At 37.5% G+C, this 23,026-nt stretch overlaps 1 protein-coding gene across 1 annotated transcript in view; it reads left to right on the top strand.

Annotated features, from left to right (window-relative positions):
• LOC113056029 (sorting nexin-29-like) overlaps nt 1–19,160 on the top strand; it is a 114,680-nt gene extending 95,520 nt beyond the window's left edge. Inside the window, exons 20-21 of the mRNA XM_026222480.1 lie at nt 10,845–10,984; nt 17,921–19,160. Coding sequence (XP_026078265.1) covers nt 10,845–10,984; nt 17,921–18,050 — 270 coding nt within the window. The 3' untranslated portion in view covers nt 18,051–19,160. The remainder of the gene's footprint in view (nt 1–10,844; nt 10,985–17,920) is intronic.
• Nucleotides 19,161–23,026: the final 3,866 nt, after the last annotated feature.

Below are 23,026 nucleotides of genomic sequence, written 5' to 3'. Positions count from 1 at the left end.
AACGGTTCGTTGGAGTAATTAATTATATTTGGAAAAAAAAAAAAAAAAGAGAGAGAGAGAAATATAATGATATGCGTTCAACAAGGTAGCCCAATAACCCAAACAACGTAACAGGCAACGCCCCTGACACTCCCGAAGAAGAAAAAAACACCATCTTATATGTTTATGTTAGGCTACTCAGCAGGCGCTCGCTCACTCAGTACGCGCTGAAGGCTCGTTGCAAAATAGCCAATGCGTTTAACAGACTAGAAATGAGAAGATCCTCCAATAACCAACAGGTCTGGTGTTTGGGTGCACTTTGGATTCCCTTTAAGCTATAATGGTGATGGCAAGAGAGTGGTGGATAAAAAAACAACGGTATGTCGCATCTGCAACATGACAGGGTACACCAGCGGGAAAAAAAAAAAAAAAAAAAAACACCAGCGGGAATATCTGGGATATATGCGTCAGTACTATCTGGGAAAAGACGAAAAAAAGGAGAAACATGCACACAGCAAACTATCCCTGCAGCATTTAGAAACTATAGCTTACAGGGAATCCAACCCAAACACCAGACCTGTTGGTTATTTTAGGATCTTATATTTCTGGTCTGTTAAAGGCATTCGACATTTTGCAACGAGCCTTCAGCGCGTGCTGAGTGAGCGAGCGCCTTAGGGGCCGTTCACATATCGTGCCTAAAAACGCATGGAAAACGCTAAGCGCGTCTTTCTCCTCCTTTCCAAAGCGCTTTGGCAGAAGCGCTCATGAGGCGTCTGTCTTTGCTAAGCAACAATGACGTGCTCTCTCCATGAGACGCGGAAATTTCAGCGAAGGATAAATGGATTTGCAGCTCTAAAAATCGCTTGCAGTAGCTCTGCTACTAAATTTATTTCAAAATTGCAATCCATATACAACTATGATCAGCTGATCCTTCATCTTGGCTGAGCTCTCAACGTTGTTACGGGAAATGATGAAGCTGATTGGTTAGTTCTTGTCACATGACCCGCGGTGCGCTTGCGGCATTCTGAAAAGTTGAGATGTTTTTACATTTTGCTGTATCTAAAACGTATCGAACCGAACCGAACCGTGACATCAGTGTATCGTATCGAACCGAACCGTGAATTTTGTGAACCGTTACACCCCTAATATATATATATATATATTAGGGCCGGGACTCGATTAAAAAAATTAATCTAATTAATTAGAGGCTTTGTAATTAATTAATCGAAATTAATCGCATTTTAATCGCATATAAATATTTGACCTGAGAACAGTGAGAAGTAATTTTTTTCACATGGATTTATTGTATACCATTGAATAATGACTGAATACATAAGCTTAAGCAACAAAATATTGTTTATTTTTGTTCAACCAAGTCTAGCAGACCATTGCAATTTTTGCCATTAAGTGTAGCAATAGCATATTTAGAAACAATTTAAAAATAGTACATTTCAGAAATTCAGGAAGCTTATAGGTGCTGGAACCTTCTGTAAAGTGTTTTTTAAGTAAAACACAATACTGTCAATTACATTCAGAACATTGGAAACACTGACTATTAGAAAACATCTCTCTGTTGCTTCAGAGGCCATAACATACTAAGTCCAACTCTCAATAACCTTGGCCAAAACAATAAAGAGTTCAACATAAACTGTTGCATCAACAAAATAATACATAGTTCAACATAAAGTGTAAAGTCCACGCTAGCTGCTATATGTTTTGCGTTGAGGTGATACTTGAGGCTCGATGTGCTGCTGCGGCGATATGCGAACGCTAGTTGGTGCTTCAGTATAATCGGTCCGCCGAAAGTTAACCACAGGAGCAAAGCACCAGTGTCCAGGAGCAGCGTCCAGTGAGAAACATTTCGCGGTGCAAAAATAAGTTATAAAAAATGCGGGGATTTTTTTTCTGTATTTAATTAATCTTAATTAACGCGTTATTTTTTGTGTAATTAATTAATCTCAATTAACGCGTTAAAGTCCCGGCCCTAATATATATATATATATATATATATATATATATATATATATATATATATATATATATATATATATATATATATATATATATAAATTTACAAATGTTTGAAGAAAATTATATTTTAATTGATATAAAATAAAATAATTTAATAAATAATTATTAATAATAACATGGTTATTAGTATGGAATATGATACTGCAAAATGACTTATTATTATTAAAAAATGTTTGTAAATTATATCAAATTAATTTAATAACAATAATAATGTAAATTTAATATATTAAATAATAATATGATGATGATGATGATGATGATGATGATCATATTACGGGGAAGTCGTGGCCTAATGGTTAGAGATTTTGAACTCTAACCCTTAGGTTGTAGGTTCGAGTCTTGGGCTGGCAATACCACGACTGAGGTGCCCTTGAGCAAGACACTGAACCCCCATCTGCTCCCTGGGCACTGCAGCATAATGGCTGCCCACTGCTCCGGGTGTGTGTTCACAGCGTGTGTGTGTGTGTGTTCACTGCTCTGTGTGTGTTCACTGCTCTGTTTGTGTTCACTGCTGTGTGTGTGTTCACTTCTGTGTGTGTTCACTGCTCACTGCTGTGTGTGTGTTCACTGCTGTGTGTGTGTTCACTGCTGTTTGTGTGTTCACTGCTGTTTGTGTGTTCACAGTGTGTGTGTGTTCACTGCTGTGTGTGTGCACTTTGGATGGATTAAATGCAGAGAACAAAATTCTGAGTATGGGTCACCATCCTTGGCTGTATGTCACTCACTCACTTTTTCACTTTATGATGGATTTTTCAAGACTTATATGCTTTTCTTGTAAAATGTTTAGAGATACAATAATATAAACGGTTGTGCTTGTTTTTTGTCTTCATCTTCCTTTTTGTCATTTGTTCATTTGTTAAACAAATGTTAAATTCTGTTTAATTAACATGTTCTTAATATGTTAGTAATAGAATAATATAAGCTTTCTCTATGCCCTCACTAGAGTTTAGCATTCTTGTATAAGTCTGTGCATCTCTTTTGGTTCCAGATCGCTCATTTTCACTCATCTGAGTGTTCGTCTAAGTGACTGTGTTGTTTCATGCGTGTGTGTGTGTGTGTGTGTGTGTGCTTGTGCGGTAGGTTTATTTCATCCTCTCATAGGTTGAGAGGCTGATGGAGGGATTTAGTGAGTCTGTCTGAGGTCTGTTGCGGTCTGAGGATTGGCTGTTTATAGGGTGTGAGAACAGAGATAATGTGCACGTCCTCCCCAGGCACCGTTCTCACTGTCCCTGCTCTCAGCTGATAGCCTCACAGCAAAACAGGACAATGCCAGTGTGTAATACCTGCTCGCTTTACCCACATATGCAGACAGATAAGTGCAGCGATGTATCACTTTTTCCTGGGTGTTTTGTAATAAAGGCATATATTGATGTTTGGAGCATAATATACTTTCTTGTCACACGTTTAACCCAGCTGTGTGTATTAAGAACACGGCCCTATAGACTGTGTAATTGAACCATTTATTTATTCTGCTATTATGACTCATTTTCATTTAAAAACTGCGGTTCCACTTTATATTAGGTGGCCTTAACTACTATGTACTTACATAAAAAATAAGTACAATGTACTTACTGTGTTCATATTGTATTGTAAAAGACTTTTGCTGCTATTGAGGTGGGATAGGGTTAAGGTTAGAGAGAGGGTTGGAGGTATGGGTAAGTTTAAGGGTGGGTTAAGGTGTAAAGTATGGGTCAACAGTGTAATTATAAATGTAATTACAGAAATAAAATACAGATGTAATTACATGTAGTTTTTTTAATATAAGTACAATGTAAAAACATGTATGTACACAATAAGTACATTGTACTAAATTATTAATTAAAATGTAAGTACATAGTAGTTAAGGCCACTTAATATAAAGTGGGTCCAAAACTGCTTATTAGAAAGTGGCGGAGGTGATTTCTGCAACAATAGTAGTTATTAAGCTTTAATCTAAAGGTACAGTTATTACAGTAAACTTGACACAGGGCCAATATCTAAGTGCTTTGCTCAAGGGCACAGTGGCGTTAGTTTATTGATTGCTGCTATCTACAATCTTTAACTTCACTTCCTAAATATGTTACCATTGCACCATACCATCCCCAACTAACAAACAGGGGGTTTGCAATTAATCAGTCCAGAAACGGATGTAAAAATGTTTATATAAGGACACATGTACAAGAAAAAAATGAGAAGACCATCTTTATTTGCAAGTGTGAATAAATGAGAACTTAGTTTGCAAAATGACTAAATGTCATTGTAACTTGTTGAACTGACTGAATGAATGAAAAAAAAAAATGGAGACCACATAAGACATGCACAATAATATTCCAAAATGAGTAGACAATTAGTCATATTCCTATTATGCATGCATTATGTCAGTGTCTCAGTACAGTACAGTGTAATATTTTTTTCTTCAAGAATCGATCAAAAGTGACAGGATCATCATCATACTAATATGCATCACTTTCATCATACTAATGTGCACCAAATCAGCATATTAGTATGATTTCTAAAGGATCATGTGACTCTGAGACTGGAGTATCTAGTTAATATTATAATAATATTTCTCAATATTACTGTTTTATTGTATGTTTGATCACATAGATGCAGCCTTGTTGGACATAGAAGGCTTCTGTGTCCCCCCCCACCCCTCCAAAAAAACCCTTTTCAATTCATCCTGTTGTTGCAGATATGAATGTAAATGATTAGTTTGAATACATTATTCAGATGTGGAGTAATAAATGACTAGAGACGTAGAAAAGATTAATAGCTTGGAAAGAGTGCTTGTCTTAGTTTATTTGAAATACATTTTCCATGTATGCAGAAATAAAAAGTAGCTATACACTAGTGAACATGTAAACCTCTTTTCAGATTAAAGGTTTAATGAGAATATGGACTTTAATCTGAAAAATGTATGTAAATGTGGTCTAGGAATGAATCTAACACTGGTTATTAATATTAATCTGATTAGAATAATGAGTTCTATAAAAGGGCAAAGCTGAGAAGTCTAGTTGCGCTCTTTCTTAGAGGACCTTGCCAACGTCACATTAAAAATTAATAACCTTTATCTAGATTATCTGTGCACTCACATTTTACTCATATTGTTCATCACATCTCTTGTCTCCAGGGGGAACAATTACAGACCTTTGACCATCCCTGTGACCCACATTTACAATGATTAAAATTAGCAAATGTTCAAGGTTTTTTTTTCTTCTTCTTTTTTACGCTTTGGTGCATACAGTGTGATCTTCACTGCAGCTGGGTTGCACAGATGTAGAGAGAGATGATACTGTACTAAATAGCCACAGGCCAGAAAGAGAGCAGAGATTCAGATTAGTTTAAGGGAATACTTAGATATTGCACAGCCTGTGTCCGAATATACTTTCTTCCCTATTACACAGGATGCAAAAAAAGTATGTCAAATGGTCTGGATGGCATAACATTTCTGTATTAAATGTATAATGTATAATACATTTCTTTTGAGTAGAGCTGTTGATTTAACATGTTAATTTGGTATGATTATGGAAAAATAATGTTAAAATCATAAATGCATTAAGCGTACCCTGTCCCAGCCCCAGACCTGTATTTCATTACACACTGCATTATACATTAATATATAAGTGAATTTAGATATTTTTGTAAACACATTTTTGTAATGCCTCTTTAATGCTATTACTATCTAATCGGCACAGTAAATTATTAGATTAAAAATGGTAATCGCTTGATGGCCCTAATTTATATTATATTATATTATATTAATTAAATTACATATTTGTTATTTGAATATAAGTGGGACTGAATTTTATTTTTGGGTGAACTATTCATTTAATCATTTGACTCTGTTTCTAGCACAAGACTTTGAGTGGAGGTTGAGACTTCCTCTTCTGACCCACCTTCTGCTGTGTGCTGAATTATTCACTGAAACTCTGCAGGTTCTGGTGCATTTACTTGTGCATTGACCCATTTGTTCTCATCATTGGCCTTTCCCAACACCTGGTTTGATACATTAGTATCCATATTTTCTTGAGTGCAAGAGTCTAGAAGATTCTTTATGGTTCATAACATGTGGTCATTGTGGGACCGGCTACCTGCATCATACATTATTGATTTTCCCCGATTTGGCTTAAAAAAGGGTTGAGGGAGGTGCAAAAATAGAAGACAGTCTGTTGTCTCTTCTGACTACTTGGGCGCAGCTTTAATTGAACTCCACATTATCTTTGCATTAAAGATGACAGCCCCAGGAGAATGTGCACTGTTCTCATTAATGCAGTGTTTGCCATTTCTGCTTTCACTAGTCAAAGTGAATAAATTATGACTCCTGTATTTTGTATGCATATGCAACACGGCTGATGCGTGTGCCAGTTTCTTGATCCAAACATGTGCAGAGAGCACACTGAAAATATGTGATCTCTCATAACTTGCTTGGTTCTAATGAAAACTTTCTAAATGAAAAGGTGTCAGAGTGTGATACTGCATTTGTGAAGTACCTTATCCATATCCTTAGATATGGTACCTTAGACCATATCCTAAACAAACCTGATAGGACAGATAAAAAATAAATAAAAAATAAAAATACAGCAGCAGACAAATTGCTTGTCGTTGCATTAATAATGTGTAAATGATTATGCGCCATTCAGAATTGCATTTAAATGTCTTGTGAATTCCAGTTAAATTCTTAATTTGAAAAGAATTTAAAATGAGGTAACAAACAAAATGCATTTAAAGCTGCAGTAGGGAACTTTTGACGCTCTAGCGGTTAATAAACAGAACTGCTTGCGTCTTGCGGAAGAACATCGTAGCTGGAACTACTTCTCTCTGTTTATGTCTATGAAGAATCACAAAGGTACTGGGTTACTCCGCCGCGGTACCCCCGAAGCAATCTAAAATAGTCTGAATATAAACACTTATTATAGGTGCACCCTAGTGATTCAGGACAAGCTAAAAACACGGTTTGGAAAATGGATTCATGGTGTACTCGCTTATTATATACATTTTGAACACAAACAAAGTTACGGACCGCAGCTCTGATTGGTTGTTTTTTACCGGGAGCGATGGATTTCTGCAAATGGCAATAGGACCACTGGGAGGAGCCAGAGGAGCTTGATTTTTTCACAGATTATCTGTCTCATATTCTACTGTCAGGACACAATGACAGGTTTAACAAATATGTAAAAAATATTTTTTTTCAAAAGTTCCCTACAGCACCTTTAAATGTGAATTTAAGAAAGTCAAATTAAAATTCATTTGTAAATTGGTACAAAGTAAGTTAAAGACAAAATGTGAATATTGGCTTCACAAAGCCTTGTTTGAGTGAATGATAAAGAGACAATCGCAGTTTATATGATACTCAGGATTTTCTCCATCATCGCATCTTCCCACCTTATCTATTCTGTACTGAGCTGAATCAAATTTACTCATAACCAAAAAAGGTTTACACGCAATTTTTTACTTTGTTAGTCTTCTGGCTTCAGACTTTTACAAGTACTGATTATCCAATTTTCTCTTCTGATAAAGCACAATAAGTGTGTTCCATTGTCTAATTTTCCCTTTAATAAATTAGCTTTTGTGTTCCAGGGTGAAAGAACATTGTTACATTTCTGTAAATTCCAGTTCAATAAATTCCAGTTCATCTTCTTGTAGGATGTCAAGTCATCTTTATTTTTGTAGCACTTTATTCAATAGAGATTGTTTCAAAGCATCTTAACATGTTTAAACAGGAAAGTATCATAATCTGTGATGAAAATTTAAATACATGTTCTGCTGTAAAATATCTCAAACAAGACCGTATCATTATTCAGCTCCACTCAGTTCCAGTCAACAAGTTTAATTGTGTGAGTAGGAGCTCAACTGTAGACAGTAGTGTAATTATTCAACTCAAGTCAGTTCAATGTTGATTCAGTTTGGTTCAATAACAGAGTTGTGAACAAATTTAGGCTATAAAAACAGCTCTAAAGAAGACAATACTGTTATTTTTCAACTCAATTCAGTTCAAGTTTTGTTCTCATCCAATAGTGCTGGTGCAGTAAATCGATAATATTACTGAATATTAAATTAATATTAAACTGAGCAAGGCAGAAGCAACCATCACACGGAATCCAGATCTCTTCTCCCCTGGCCAGTTCAGTTTAATTCTCAATTTTGTACAATCCTGGTTTTGTAAAATGGCTTTTTTAATGACTGCGTCAAAAGTTGGAGTCACAGGATTATGTCCTGAATGCTTTGTAAATCATTTTGGATAAAACCGTCAGGCAAGTGCATAATTGCTCACATCATGCCTGGTTAGTTACTGCAGATATGCCTAGAATGATTGATCGGCTTGATGTGGTTTGGTACAGTAAATCCAGTTTGTCAGACAGTTGTGGGCAGTCGCTACGTAAGGTGATAAACTAGAGTAAATATGTACCATCAGTTTTTGTTTTTAGGATGAATGAGGTTATTTCCCCATTCGAAAAGCAATGTACAACCACTTTTACAGCAACCTTCAGTGGGAGGGTCAGCGTGATAAATCACCTCTTTCAGTCATAACGGTTTAATTCCCAGGCAGAGTATGATGGGCTGCGTGCGCTTCACTGTACCAGCTTGAATCACCCTCACACTTTGTCATCTTGACGAGGTGTCTCCTTCATTCAGATCTGCACACGTGTCCATACATGCTGCACGTGTGATTGGACAAAAGCGAACACAAACACTTTTCATTGTGTACCACCAGCTGGCTAAAGTCCTGGTCCAGACAATAGCCTGTGAAGATGGAGAAGCACTCCAGCAAGTCTTTAATGGCTATAATAGCGGCGTTTGGCAGGGATTCTGTCAGACACAGACGATCAGCAGAACTGTGCTTTGAGGAATTTGGAGAGGAGCCTGTCGTTTAAGGAAAGAAACAAAACTGGCCCAAAGACAGAAGCCTGAGAGAATTATTTGCAGAGAAACACTCTTGTTTTCTTCAAGAGAAGAGATTGCAAAGTGCTTTTCTGGTTTTATCACGAGTTGTTTGTGTGAATTGCAGGCTGGTGTTTGTGTTAAAAGATTGTCTGAAGGTCCTGCTGAAGCTCCATGCATAAAAAACTTATTGGATGCACTTGCCATAATGCTGTGCATGCGTGTGCTTGGCTGGTTTAATAAGGTGTTTGGCCTTAATGGTCCCTCAGTGAAAAGGTGTTTCAGTATTTTGTTATCCTGATAGAATCCAATTAGTAGCATAAGACATCCTCAAACTAGGAATGTGTTCGAAATAAGCCTTTTTTGCTAAGAAAGCATATCAAACCATTTTATATTGAAGGAACGGTATGATATTTGAGCCATTGTTGTAAAGTGCACAAAAAGCAAATATTTGTGCTTGGTGTCATGGTTCTCGCAATTTAAAGAGGGTTCTGACATGATGTGGGCCAGAGCATTAAATTAGCCCTGGCAGGCACAGCCCTCATGGGTAAGCTAATCTGACTGCAGTGATCTCCTCCACATATCCCCTATCATAATCAACTTTTATGCCTTTTCATGGCTGTTGGAGATAGATCACTATTAGAACTTCATGCCCTGATGACACACTAATGCTGAAATGCAGTGGCAGTGGTTTAGATGGCATGCAAACACTCACACAGTTCCTAATGCTCTTTATTATTGTTGGGTGATTGAGCCGTTGCCCTCTGATGAAGTGGGTGACACCAGAGCAGTTAGAGTAGTCCACTTCCCCTCAGCACATGAGAGTTGACTGATGTCACATGCGTACAGATGCATGAACTGGAGTATCAAGGCCAATTAATCAGCCATCAAGGGGACATTAATAACATGTCAATCTTTCTCCCGCTGTCCCTTGTTCTTTCTCATTAGCTTTTGATGTCACCCCCACCACAGCGCTGACTTTGATCTGGTTATCCATCAGCTTGAAATGCTGGGTACAGTCTTGTTGATAATGTTTTGATGCTGTAAATTCAACGCAAGTCCTTGCTTTAGAGCTATATTATCATGTTTGGATGAACTATGTAATCATTGAGAAATTTAGCAGAGTATTCATGCTACTCTAATATATATATATATATATGTGTGTGTGTGTGTGTGTACACAAACTATGTATATACATAATGTCTTCATAATGTCTTCAAAAGTCATATAATAGCTTTATGTTATCTATAAACCCATATCTGAGTCTCATAATCTTCATTTACACCAAAGCTCTCAAATCTCATTTAAGTTTGCATAACCAAATATGGCATTTTGTCCTACTTTAGTAGGACTTAAGTACATGTTTATACGTAATTTCGAAATTAGTTCTACAGTATTGTCTTTGAAATATGGGTTGATTTTATGATGAGCTAAAATATACTTCAATGTAATCTCTATTGAAACTTGTATGTTATGGATTTAAATATATTTGTAATTACACCTTTCTAATGTTTAAATTGAAATTTAGGACATGTAAAATATTAACTTTCAATGTAATATAAAATAACACTACAGGTAAAATGATCAAGTACTTTGCAACCACTTCATAATAAGTGTACAGTAGTTATTTGAAGCATGACTGAAGATGATCCGAAAGAATGATTTAAAATGTACTTTAAAACATTTAGTTTGGCATTCTAGGAAGTTCACTTTTTAAATGATGTTCTTAAGATTGTTAAGAAACATACACATTAAGATGCACTCCGAGTACTTTTAAGTGGCCTTTTATTTAATTAATACGTTGTCTGCAAGTACCGTTTTTTTTATATACTTACTTTTAAGATGTTAAGTTGAAGTTTCAACGTTCAACTTTTTCACAATGGTTGGAATGACATTAGTGGAAGTGAACAATAATAATTTTATAGCTGAACTCTCCATTTAAGACACTTGAATTATGTGTTTGTTTCAATTTATAGGATGCAAAGTTTGTAGAGGAGAGGAGGAAACAGCTGCAGTCATACCTGCGTATGGTGATGAATAAACTGATCCAGACACTGCCTCAATTCACTGCCCAGCCCACAAAGGAAACTTTACTGCAGTTGCTGCCTTTCTGCCAGTGAGTACATACACACACTGACACAATAATTCACATGCAATAAACATCAACTTTGTGTAATTCAGCTCCTTAAACTCTATTTGACACTGTAATTAAGTGCCTCGATGGATGATACATGCCATTTTGAGTTGTCACTCAAGTAGGCCAATGCAGTCAAACTTTCAAATGCCACAAATGCATGCTGAATAAAGAAATGACACACAAGGGGAATTCACCAAGAATTAATTGAATCCACTTATAGTGCCACATTCATGCTCGCCATTTGTGCTGCATATGATTCACTAAAGGAGGAATTCATTTTTTCTTTTGTATTGAACAGTTTGCATGCTAAAATTCACAATTCACAAATGTACTCGACTGCATGCTTTCTGGATATATGCCCCATTATAATGCTTTTCCCCATCATTTGATGAATTATTACTGCTATGATGAGTAGGAAATGTACACAAATGTGACGTTTTAATAAACTCTATTTCCCGCTTGCTTTCAGTGGGCGGTAATAGTATACCGTTAATTACGGCAAGCATATAGCGCTCACTTTTACAAACTTCCTAAAGCCTTATTTGCATAGACAGGTGTGTTTGTGCTGAAACGAATGACAGTGACTTTATTTTAAATACCCATTGCTCTATTTCAGCACCTGGTTAAGATAGATTACGATGGTTTGTGAATATGACATGCGTTTCTTCATTGAAATCCCACGCTGCCAATTTTACACAGAACAAATTGCGTCACCAATCATCTCACAGCTGTTCTTTTATAGGAAATTTGATTTGCTTAAAGGACCACTCACATCCTGCATTTTACCGGCTAATTGTCTGTTCTGATTGGCTCATTGATTTATCAGGTCAGATTTCCTTTCACATGCTGCATCTCATTGGTTTATTGTTAGCACTGGGTCTTGCAGCGTGACACGATTACGTAAAGGAAATTAATAAAATAAATAGATTACCCTCACATCAAATTTGATTTAATTAAAAGAGACCATTGGCACATTGTGAGAAGATAATGGCTCTTTGCTTGGAATGACTGGAGTAGGGCTGGGCAATATATCTAACGATGGCGATTTATCGGTAATCATGGAACCGGATTTACTGACTAGGTGCGCATGATCATATCATAAGATTTTGTGTAGATACAGTTCACCAGTTATGTTTCTGCTTGTGTTTCTGATCAGGCGGTCTAGGAAATGTGTTTATTCTCAATAATAAACAGTGTGATTTATGTGATTAACAGTTCTGTTCTTGTGGTCTGGAAGTGGCACTCAGACCTGGAGTAGCTGCTCACAGTCATTTTAAACACATTAGTGATTACATATCCGTTCCATGCCAATAAAGCAGCCTCCTGGCAAACAGACAGAGTGGAAAGCTGTCACACAGAGGTTATAGTAAGCTCGCTTTGCCAACTAGGGAATCCTTTCATTTTAAAACAGCTCTTGTGTGCCCTTTCCTGGCATCTCCTGACTGTCACTGTCAGTTTTGAGTGGGTATGACAAAGGTCTTTTAAAAGATATTCTTTTGAGAAGGTTTCTGTGGAACAAAAAACGTTTTCAGACTTTGAGAGACTTCAGCTCTGAAATGGAAGACACTTGAAGTCTATACATCTTTATAGTGCAGGGCTGCTTTAAAGAGTTCCCAGCAATGGTGGTCTCACCATGGGTCATCGTTTTGGTTTTGATGGGGCTCTAGTGGCAGTTTTGATTCACTTGGTGCTCTAGGCAATATTAGACATGACCAAAGACAAAACACTTTTTAGCAACTTGAAGTTTAGGATACATGTACAATCAGGTTATTGTGTGACTGTGTGTACTGTATGTAGATAGATGCTTTTGTTGATAAATAGACATTTTTCTCGATTTATTGACGAGAACAGCATTCATTTGAAATAAAATTATTTTCAATGTAATGTTAAATCTTACAAATGCCTTTACTGACACTTTTGATTCATTTATTGCATCCTTACTGAATAAAAGTTTAGCGTCTTTCAAGAAAACTATAGCGTACAGTACATATAATGTTGTATATTATTGTGTTTGTCTGTGTATATACACTCACTGTCCATTTTATTAGGTACACCTTGCTAGTACTGGGTTGGACCCCTGGGTTGGACCTTCAGAAGTGCCTTAATTCTTCATGGCATAGATTCAACAAGGTGTTGAAAACATTCCTTTGAGATTTTGGTCCATATTGACACTGTAGTCATAATGGATGGACATGGTCAGCAACAATACTCAGGTAGGCTGTGGTGTTTAAATGATGCTCAATTGGTTCTAAGGGGCTCAAAGTGTGCAGAGAAAATATCCCTCACACCATTACAACACCAAAAGCAGCCTGAACCATTGAGACAAGGCAGGATGGACCCATGCTTTCATGTTCTTTATGCCAAATTCTGACCCTACCATCCGAATGTCGCAGCAGAAATCAAGACTCATCAGACCAGGCACCGTATTTCCAATCTTCTATTGTCCAATTTTAGTGAGCCTGTGTGAATTGTAGCCTCCGTTTCCTGTTCTTAGCTGGCAGGAGCGGCACACGGTGTGGTCTTCTGCTGCTGTCGCCCATCTTCAGGGTTTGACGTGTTGTGTGTTCAGAGATGGTATTCTGCATACCTTGGTTGTAACGAGTGGTTATTTGAGTTACTGTTGCCTTTCTGACATCTCTAACCAGTCTGCCCATTCTCCTCTGACCTCTGACATCAACAAGGCATTTTATCCACACAACTGCCATTCACTGGATATTTTTTCTTTTTCGAACCATTCTCTGTAAACCCCTGGAGATGGTTGTGTGTGAAAATCCCAATAGATTAGCAGGTTTTGAAATACTCAGACATCCCATCTGGCACCAACAACCACTCCACGATCAAAGTCACTTAAATCCCCTTTCTTCACCATTCTGATGCTCAATTTGAACTTCAGGGAGTCGTCTTCACCACATCTAGATGGCTGAATGCACTGAGATGCAGCCATGTGTTTGACATCTAATTAGCACCTTGTGTTACCAAGCAATTGAACAGGTGTACCTAATAAAGTGGCCGCTGAGTGTGTGTGTGTGTATATATATTAGGGGTGTAAAGGTATGCAATAATCATTGTTCGCTACGTACCTTGGTTTTAAAGTCACGGTTCGGTTCATTTTTCGGTACAGTAAGGGAAAGAAATACAAACATTAAATTGCAGGTTGTTTATTACTATAAACTTTTTTTTAACAATTTGTTTAGCCTACACTTTTTTAAAACACTTTTTAATAAAATAAATAATAAAATATAATTTATAATAAAATAGAAAAGAATAAGAAATAAAATACTGCTGCAAAGTTCTCCACTAAATAAAATACTCTGTCTCAAACCAATATCATATAATAAAATATAATGAAAAATATAAATAAATAACTATTTTTTTTTTTTGCGCTGAACGTGGATACTTCCACAACTTAATATGTTCGTTTTGAAACATGAAAATGTACCTATGTTCCCCAAACAAAATATTGCATTCGGTCATTCAGTATACACGTGCACCGTACCGAAAGCACTGTACCGAAACGGTCCGGTACGAATAAACTTACCGTTACACCCCTAAAATATATATATATATATATATATATATATATATATATATATATATATAATATTTTTAGATGGATTATTTATTTATTTTGTATTGTTTAAAATCCACCTTGCCCAAAAATCTTAGGGAAGAGGTTGATTGGACATTGCTTCTAGTCTCACACAGAGAATTATTGACGATCCCAGTGTTTTTCCAATTGAGAGGGGCCACATCCAGTAAGGCTCGATTCAGTTTCAGTGTGGTTGAGCCGTTTCAAATTTGCTTCATAGATGTTACCCACCTAAATCCATAACAAGAAGCCTCTACAGCAGAGTTGCAGGGGCTAGACCGATAAGAAAGGCTTGTTCCATGGATAAATGAAGAGCCGAATCTCTGTTCTTAGAGGTTATGTAACACGTGGACAGTCTTTCAGCAGCTACTGTTTAGACTGCAGATCAGCCTCCTGCTGCATGGACCCATTCAATAGTATCTGCGTGAGAGAGAGAGAGAGTCTGTGTTGCTTTGTGAGGAGCTGAGAATGGATGGATGGAGAGATAGATTTACTGGTGGGGGGCATCACAGCACCCCATTTACCTGCTTCCAGCGTCTTCCCTGCTGCTCCAGCCTGATTGAAAGCTGCTCAGCACTTCATTCTTTTAATGTTTTTTTTAGCTCTCTCCCTCATTCTTTCCCCTCGCCCAGCTCTCGTCTTTTCTCTCAGCCCTATGCCAATCTGACAGCAGCAATACAGTAGAGGAGAAGCCGATCATGGCGTGTTCTGTGTTGCATAACCACACTTCTGGCTTCCTGTTCAAATTTAATTTTCTTTGAAACCTTTTGAATGTTATTAGTTATATGTAATCAGTGCAGCTAGATTAGCCTTCTCTCAGACCAACGGCTTCATAACGGTTGTTCCATCATACCCTCACAAAGGTACTTTTGACACAAAGGTACTTTTGTTTTTGGTCCTTTTTGAGAAAATTACAAATTTCCTACCCACTTTAAGATTATCCAGTTGCAGAAAAAAGTATGTGATCATAGATATTTGCATAAATTGGTTATAAAATTTGATGCCTCGTGGGATAGAACGAATGTGACTGTATCCAATCAAATTCAAACTGTTATTTTGAGTGCCAAACATTAGTAATATAGAACCACAGCACAGAGCAAGTAACTGTTTTTTTTTAAATCTGATGCACATACATTTTCAAAAAAAAAAAGAAGAAAATTTTGCATTTTCTATGAATTTATTAAATTTGATTTTATTTCATTAAAAAGTGAATATTAATATTAAACATCATAATTATTCATTTAGATTTTTTATTATTAGTATCATTAAGCTCTGATAGCTCTGACTCCGGTTGACTCCAATTAAGCTAGTCATTAACCCTGGGCTCATTATAGATGCAAAATTCATTTACTTGCACAACAAGATATTCATGATGTAGTTAACAAGGAAAAATGAAATAAAACCAATAGGCCTACATCAGTTCTACAGCACTATTGTGGCTGCTGTGTATTTTTTTTTTAATAAATGTAATTTATTCTGAAGCAGTACTATGATCAGTGTTCTATCGGGTCTAAACAAATTTCTAGGACACTTTTTAACTTTATGAAGGGCAATATTTTCCTAACCATATTTAATGTGTGTGTCATCATTTGTCAAATTCGTACATTTTATCAGTACATTCAGTTAGCATAATACGACACTGTATGGTTGTTACCATTCAAATGAAATCAGTATCAAACTCCATCTTTCCATGCAGAGGAAACACAGAAGCTGCATTGCCGACACTTTTCATTTAATTTTTCACTTTATATGCGACAGTGTGAGAACCATAAAATAAACATTATATGGTTGAAAACAGTAAAACAGCCAAAGCACAAATGCAAATTTGAGTTGAGCAGCTGATGATAATGTGATCGTATCAAATGTAAAAATATTATTTATAAATTAGGCTTTTTTTTGTCTTTTGGAAGCTGCATTCAAAATCCACTCTGCTCTGGGGCTCTCATGGACCACGGGGCCCCAAACAGTTGCGTGGTTTGCGTAGTGCCTAAACATGCTACTGGTCACCATTTGCACTGAAAGTAATAAAATCAGAATCATTCTCGCCAAAGTTTTGGTGCTGCCCTAGTTATTGTTTGTTATTGACATTTTGACATATAAGTAATTTTAACAGAAATCCATTGTACATCCACACACGTTTTTTGCGCAAATCTAGGTGCATTCAGTTTGACCAAACCATTTATTTGCTCTTCTCTGTTTCTATACTCCTAAAATGTCTGGCACTCACTTTACACATAAAGCTCACACCATCACTGTTTGAATTAGATTGGATGCAGCCACACACTTTCCATCCCATATGTCCAAAGTTTATGATGCCTTGGCTTTTTCCTTTAGCCACAGTCACATAAAAACCATGATTCTGAGTGCAGCGCTGGATTTTGACAGCTGATACAGGCACACAGCTCTCAGACACACACACCACTTCTCTGTCACTCATCTATGGCAGTCTCATGAATTTGCAGCTGCCCTCCTTCCCACCTGACACCTTTAATTCTGACCCAATGTGTATTTTTCCCTTGTGCACCTTCCTGCTCACTATCGGCACCATCAAAATAAAGAAAATGAAAAGAAGATGCTGTAGAATAAAATTGAAAAACAAAACAACATGTCATCAATATAGTGCTACAGTGAGGATGTCAGAAGTTACAGTATTTCATCTATAAATGCTTTTAGTTAATCATTATCTTATTTTATGGCACACAGAGGTCTACAGTATATTGTTACATTATTTATTTATATTTATTTGGGAGAAGGCACCATGTGAGCCATGACTGCCACTGGCTCCTAGACTCCTCAGCTCATGAGTGGCATACTGTAGTTATCATGGTATCCAGGCTGGAGTTGTCTCTGTACGGTGAGCCGCAGCTGTGTATAGTGCATAATGCCTAACCCTCAACTGCAGCTGATGTCTATACAGCCCTCCCTCAGGACTCACACACTGTCTCTGACACACTTTCAGCCTCGGGGGGCTTTCCGCTCGGGGCTCAACTCGCAGACATCTTTCAATTTCAGTTTGTTAGCCATGAGTTCTGGGTGATGTCAGTGTGCGGCCTGTGAGGATGTAAGGAAAGCATGTTATTGCAAAGAGCTTGTTTCATTGTTTATTTACCTGCAGTGGGGACTCTGACACACAGTAGCATTTAGTTATTGTAAAGAGAACATCTACGAACCGTGCTTCGCTGCTCCGTTTAAGCATTTAGGTGCCTGGTGGGAACTATCTGTTTTCCAAAGGTATTACAACACAAATGAACACCTGGAGTCAGGCAGGAGAAGAAAGAGCAAAGTGCCCATGGGGTTCACCGATGTTTGTGTTTGTTCTCTAACAGGGACAACCCCACAGCTAATGAGAGTGGTGCCAAAACTGCCCGATCCAAAGCCTCCAGCCGATTCCCCAGACTAGGCCGCAACTCAGGCCGTGAAGCCCGGAACCCCGAACCCCAAAGCGGTGACCTTTAACCTCTGAGCGCAATCCTCAGAGCTCATCAGTATGGATGCACCGAGCCAAGGACCTTCTCTTCTATTATGGATGTACATAGCGCCACTGTTGGGGACTAGCTGGGTCTAGAAACGGCGAACAAAATCGGCAAGAAAATGTGGTGTGTATCGGTTTAGTGGCAGAAGTTTCGGTTACTCTTGTGCCTAGCAATTATAACAGATGTTGTTTTTGGGAAAAGTCGGGACGTCATTTTGACTAACAGCAGTGACATGAAACTTTTATGAGACTGTGATGAGAATTGTGCGATTGTCTGGAAATAATATACACATCATATTATTTGACACATGGGACTCAATTCTATCTTTCTGTTTGTATACATTTTGTTACCCCGCTCTGCTATGTATGAGGCACAAAGTTAGATGTAATTTTTTTTTAGGTCTGCACTTATAATATATATACAATACAATCATTTTCATTTTCCTGTTTACAATAAACCTGAAAAACATGTTTTAGATTTTAGATGAATGTCCGGTGATGGTCAGAATGTGATGTGTTAGTCGGGTCTGGGCTCTCGTGCTCCAGAGTCCTTGTCTTCTGTTCCAGAAAACCTTTCATTGGAAATTTCCCTGGCTGCCATTATCCTGTATGTCCTCAAGAGTACTTTTCCACAGAAGCCGGCTGGATGGGGCATATCGCATTGTGTGGACTGAACAGAAGAGAATTTCATTCATCTGAGTTTCCACTGAGAGATCATTTTGCCCTATTTTAAATACAAGCACAATAATGATTGGGATTCATTACTAATAAATAGTATTTATGGTTTTAATGTTATGTTGTAATGTCAAAGAAAGGAACCATGATGTGTTTAAATGAATAAATATCAAACTGAATGTGATATAGGATTGCCATCGGATTCTGTTCAGTAACACATAAAGTAGCAGATCTGTTGTGTGCTTTGCATATTTGTCTATTTGCAACCTTTTGTACTACAGTAGTAAGCAACTCTATGTTATGGTTTTTCTTAAACAGTGTATCTTTTGTCCTACATGTGACAGGACGCAGCTGTTTTGCAGCCGCAAGAATACATGAGCTTAATGAATACATAAATAAATACAAGTTCCAACACACAATCGGTTTTTGTGTCAGATTTGTAAGGTAATTTGAGATTAGTAGTGCTGCAAGACTGCTTTTGCTCCATTTCAAGTAAAGAAAATAAGTGTTTTAATGGCTTAATGTACTAAAAAAAAACTTTATTTTACAGTATGTGTACTTACATGTACTAATAGTGTACTTACAGTGTATTTATCCAAGAAAGTTCTGGTAATACAAGGAAACTACATGGGGTAGGTAATTACCTAGTTATTAGATAGTTATTGTAATTACTATAATAAGTAACAGGACTGTAAAATAAAGTGCTACCAAAATCTAAATGAAAAAGTGGTCCACAATGGCTTCTTGTGAGCTGTGTTGCCATGGTAACTTGAAACAAAATCAGGAGGATTTTACGCAACACCTCCAGGTCAATAAGAAAAAAATGGGTTGTCTTTAATTATTGGTCCTTTCACAAGTGTGTCATGTGGTTTTTATTCCAAAAAATGGTGCTTGCAAGGCAGCAAGAGATTAGTGTTAGGAATAGTTCACCCAAAATAGAAAAATATGTCATCATTTTCTCACCTTCAAGTTGTTCCAAACCTGTATGAGTTTCTTTCTTCTGTTGAACACAAAAGAAGATTTTTTTTGACAAATATGGATTACCAAACAATTGATGGTAGGCATTTACTTGAATATTTTTATTATATTTTTTCTATATGTTAATCACTGGCTACCGTCAACTGTTTATTTCCCAGCATTGTTCAAGATACCTTCGGAACAACTTGAGGGTAAATAAATGGTGATAATTTTCATTTTTTGGTGAACTGTCCCTCTAAAATTGTACGTTTTGTTGTTAGGCTTTGATTCTGTGTGAATGAAATGCTGCATCAGAGGTTTGCTGTCGTCACAATCACAATAATCCACAAGTAATCCAGTCGGAACCTGAATTTTTAAATACACATATAATACAACTGAATGTAATATGAGGGACAACTGGGTAGTCACACTGTTTCCTCCCATAAATGATTTGGCTACAAAAAGTTAATAATCAAATCTAGCATTTTTGCTCAGAAGAAAAACAAAATGCAGTTAATTTAACATAGTTTGGTATGTTGTCACACCAAATATTTTTAAATGCCTTTAAAGGGATACTCCATCCCAAAATGAACATTCACATCAAGGATGGTGACCCATGCTCAGAATTCATGCTCTGCATTTAACCCATCCAAAGTGCACACACAGCAGTGAACACACACACATACACACACACACACACACACACTGTGAACACACACCCGGAGCAGTAGGCAGCCATTTATGCTGCGGTGCCCGGGGAGCAGATGGGGGTTCGCAGTCTAGCACAGAGAGTAAATTCACAGCTGAGTGAATACAGGCCAGACAATCTGTGCACTTCCACTTGGAAGACCATATAGATATTGTTAATTGTGCTTTTGGTCATAGCAGCATTTAAAACAGAAAAACACAGATAATTTATTTCACTGTATAGGAGGCACTATAAAAGCCTCTGTCAAATCTACATTACAAAGATGTAGTCATTCTGAGTTAAAGATTAAAGTACTTACCTTTAGCACTCTGTGTAATGTTTAAATAAGCTGTTTTATTCATGTGATACATTCCTAACATTTATTGTTCTGCTGAATATGATTTCCATGAATTTCTATAAACAGTCCTGAGTATTTTAGTGGGAATTCAAATACAACAGCCATGTATTCTTCTCTTTTCTTTTTATGTAGTCGATTTGTATCTCAAAACTCTGGATGTGAATGTATAAAGGAAGCATTTAAACTATTGAAATATCTTTTAAGATATGGTAGTTTCATTTATATATATATATATATATATATATATATATATATATATATATATATATAAATTTTTTTTTTTTTTTTTTTTTTTGCTTCATTCAAAGACCTCTGTGGTTTTCTTAATTGTTATTTATTTTGGTCTATGTAGTGTGAACATTCATGAGTGTACTTTTACTTTCGATCTGAATTACATTTAAGATCTTCAGAGTGTTAATCTTGTTAATCAAATTACTGACAACCATGATCAAAAGCATTTCCACTGCTTGAACTTTACCCAGCAACTAGGCACTTTGGCTAGTACTACTGTGTTTCCACTGCAGAGGAACAAGGATCTCATAAAGTTCAGAGTAAAAAAAAATGCCCATCAGAAAGTCCCTGGTGGTGCGGTAGTACTTTTTCAAAGTTCAGGAACTTTGGGGGCAGGATTTGGGCGCTAAACCTGCTGATTGGTTGAGTTCACGCAGCATTGTGATTTCAACAACCATTTATTCAGAACATTTTCAAAATATTACTGTTATTGTGTCATGAAATGTAGTTTTAAACGTATTTCAGACGCAAATGTAGTTGTTTAAAACTCAAACATGTGGTTTATTTATTAAGACAGCACCTATTTAAAAATGTGTTTCGCTGATTTCGGAGATGGTCAGCTCCACGCGATCAGCGGGAGCTCAGTGCTCATGTATCCACCGAGAGCAGCCTCACCTCGGCTAGTCCTTCTGACATTCGACGCTGGCTTTGATGTCTCTTCAATCATTAAACATAAAATATAATTCATTTTGGATAAATCTAACAGGTAATCTTTGGTCTGTATTCAATTTATCTATATGTTTAAATGAAAATAAAAAGGGCAGCTGATATAATATTTCCTTTCATTGTAATGGCCGTATATATATTGTGACGAGTCGAGTCAGCTGCCTCCTCCCTGATTGCCACCGGCACCCCGTCCTAAATCGCCGCCCTTCACCAGGCTCCCGACTGGAGTGGGTGTGTGAGAGGAAGGGTGCTGGACGAGTCAGGGCTGGCAGCATGTGATGGGGCACACCTGAAGGAAATGGAGCCTCATCACCGCCGCTGTTTAAAAGCCCAACGCGCCTCTCCTCGGGAGACCGGTCTCTTCCCTGTGCATGCACACTGGTGTCCTCATGGGTCCAGGAAGGGTGCGTTGAGGGACTCCAGCGCCACTAGAGATGTGAGCTGCTGGACCCATGATCCGGATGGGAACCGCACCCGTAAACACGGCCGACGGGCCAGGATACCGGGCCGTCCATCTCCTGCCAGCGCCGCGGCCAACGAGAGAGATGCCGCTGGACTCCGCCCCTTACCTGGACCCTTCCTCCATGAACACTGCCTGACCCACACGAACCCTGCAGCACGACGAGGACACCAGATTCCCTGTTGTTTTGGACACTCTTCCCCTTTGGCCACCTTTTATCCCCTTGTTGTTTTATTTTCTGTTAATAAAAGCCTCTCCGAGGCCTGACGCCACGCCCACTGTGTCTGTCTTGTGCTCCGTGACAATATATACACATTTCTCTGACCCAAGTACAATTTCAGTTCAAATGAAGCCAAGTCGAGCTGACTGATGTTTTCAAGTACGCTGTTGTTTGCCGGATTTGCATCATCACGGACATCACACTCCTGAGTCGAATGCACAAAGTAAGAACTACCGAGGATGCAAGTCCGAAATTCATACTTTGTATTAAGAAATGCGCAGACACGCGTCACCTGACTATTTGCCTAATCTTCCCGGTACATTACACGCGGTGGAAACACAGAAAGCAACAGGTCTGGGAGGAAAATAGTTCCTGGGGAAAAAGTTCCTGGTACAATTGTTCTGGATAATCTCGGTGGAAATGCGGCAAAAGATTTTCTTTTAATGAGACATGTGATCCCATCATGATGATAAACAATTTAGGCTACCTATATTGTACTGTTATTGAAAATGACAAGACAGAATGATGCCATAACATATTAACAGTAATAGAGTGTAATAACAGTAATAATGTTTCATATTATCCATTTATTATAGTATAACCAATTGTCACAGTCACCGACTGAAGTGCACTGGTTGTCCACTA

The sequence above is a fragment of the Carassius auratus genome, chromosome 37 (assembly GCF_003368295.1).
Source record: "Carassius auratus strain Wakin chromosome 37, ASM336829v1, whole genome shotgun sequence".
Classification (NCBI taxonomy): domain Eukaryota; kingdom Metazoa; phylum Chordata; class Actinopteri; order Cypriniformes; family Cyprinidae; genus Carassius; species Carassius auratus.
The sequence above is the reverse complement of the archived record's forward strand: the minus strand, read 5'-3'. Positions and strand labels throughout refer to the sequence as shown.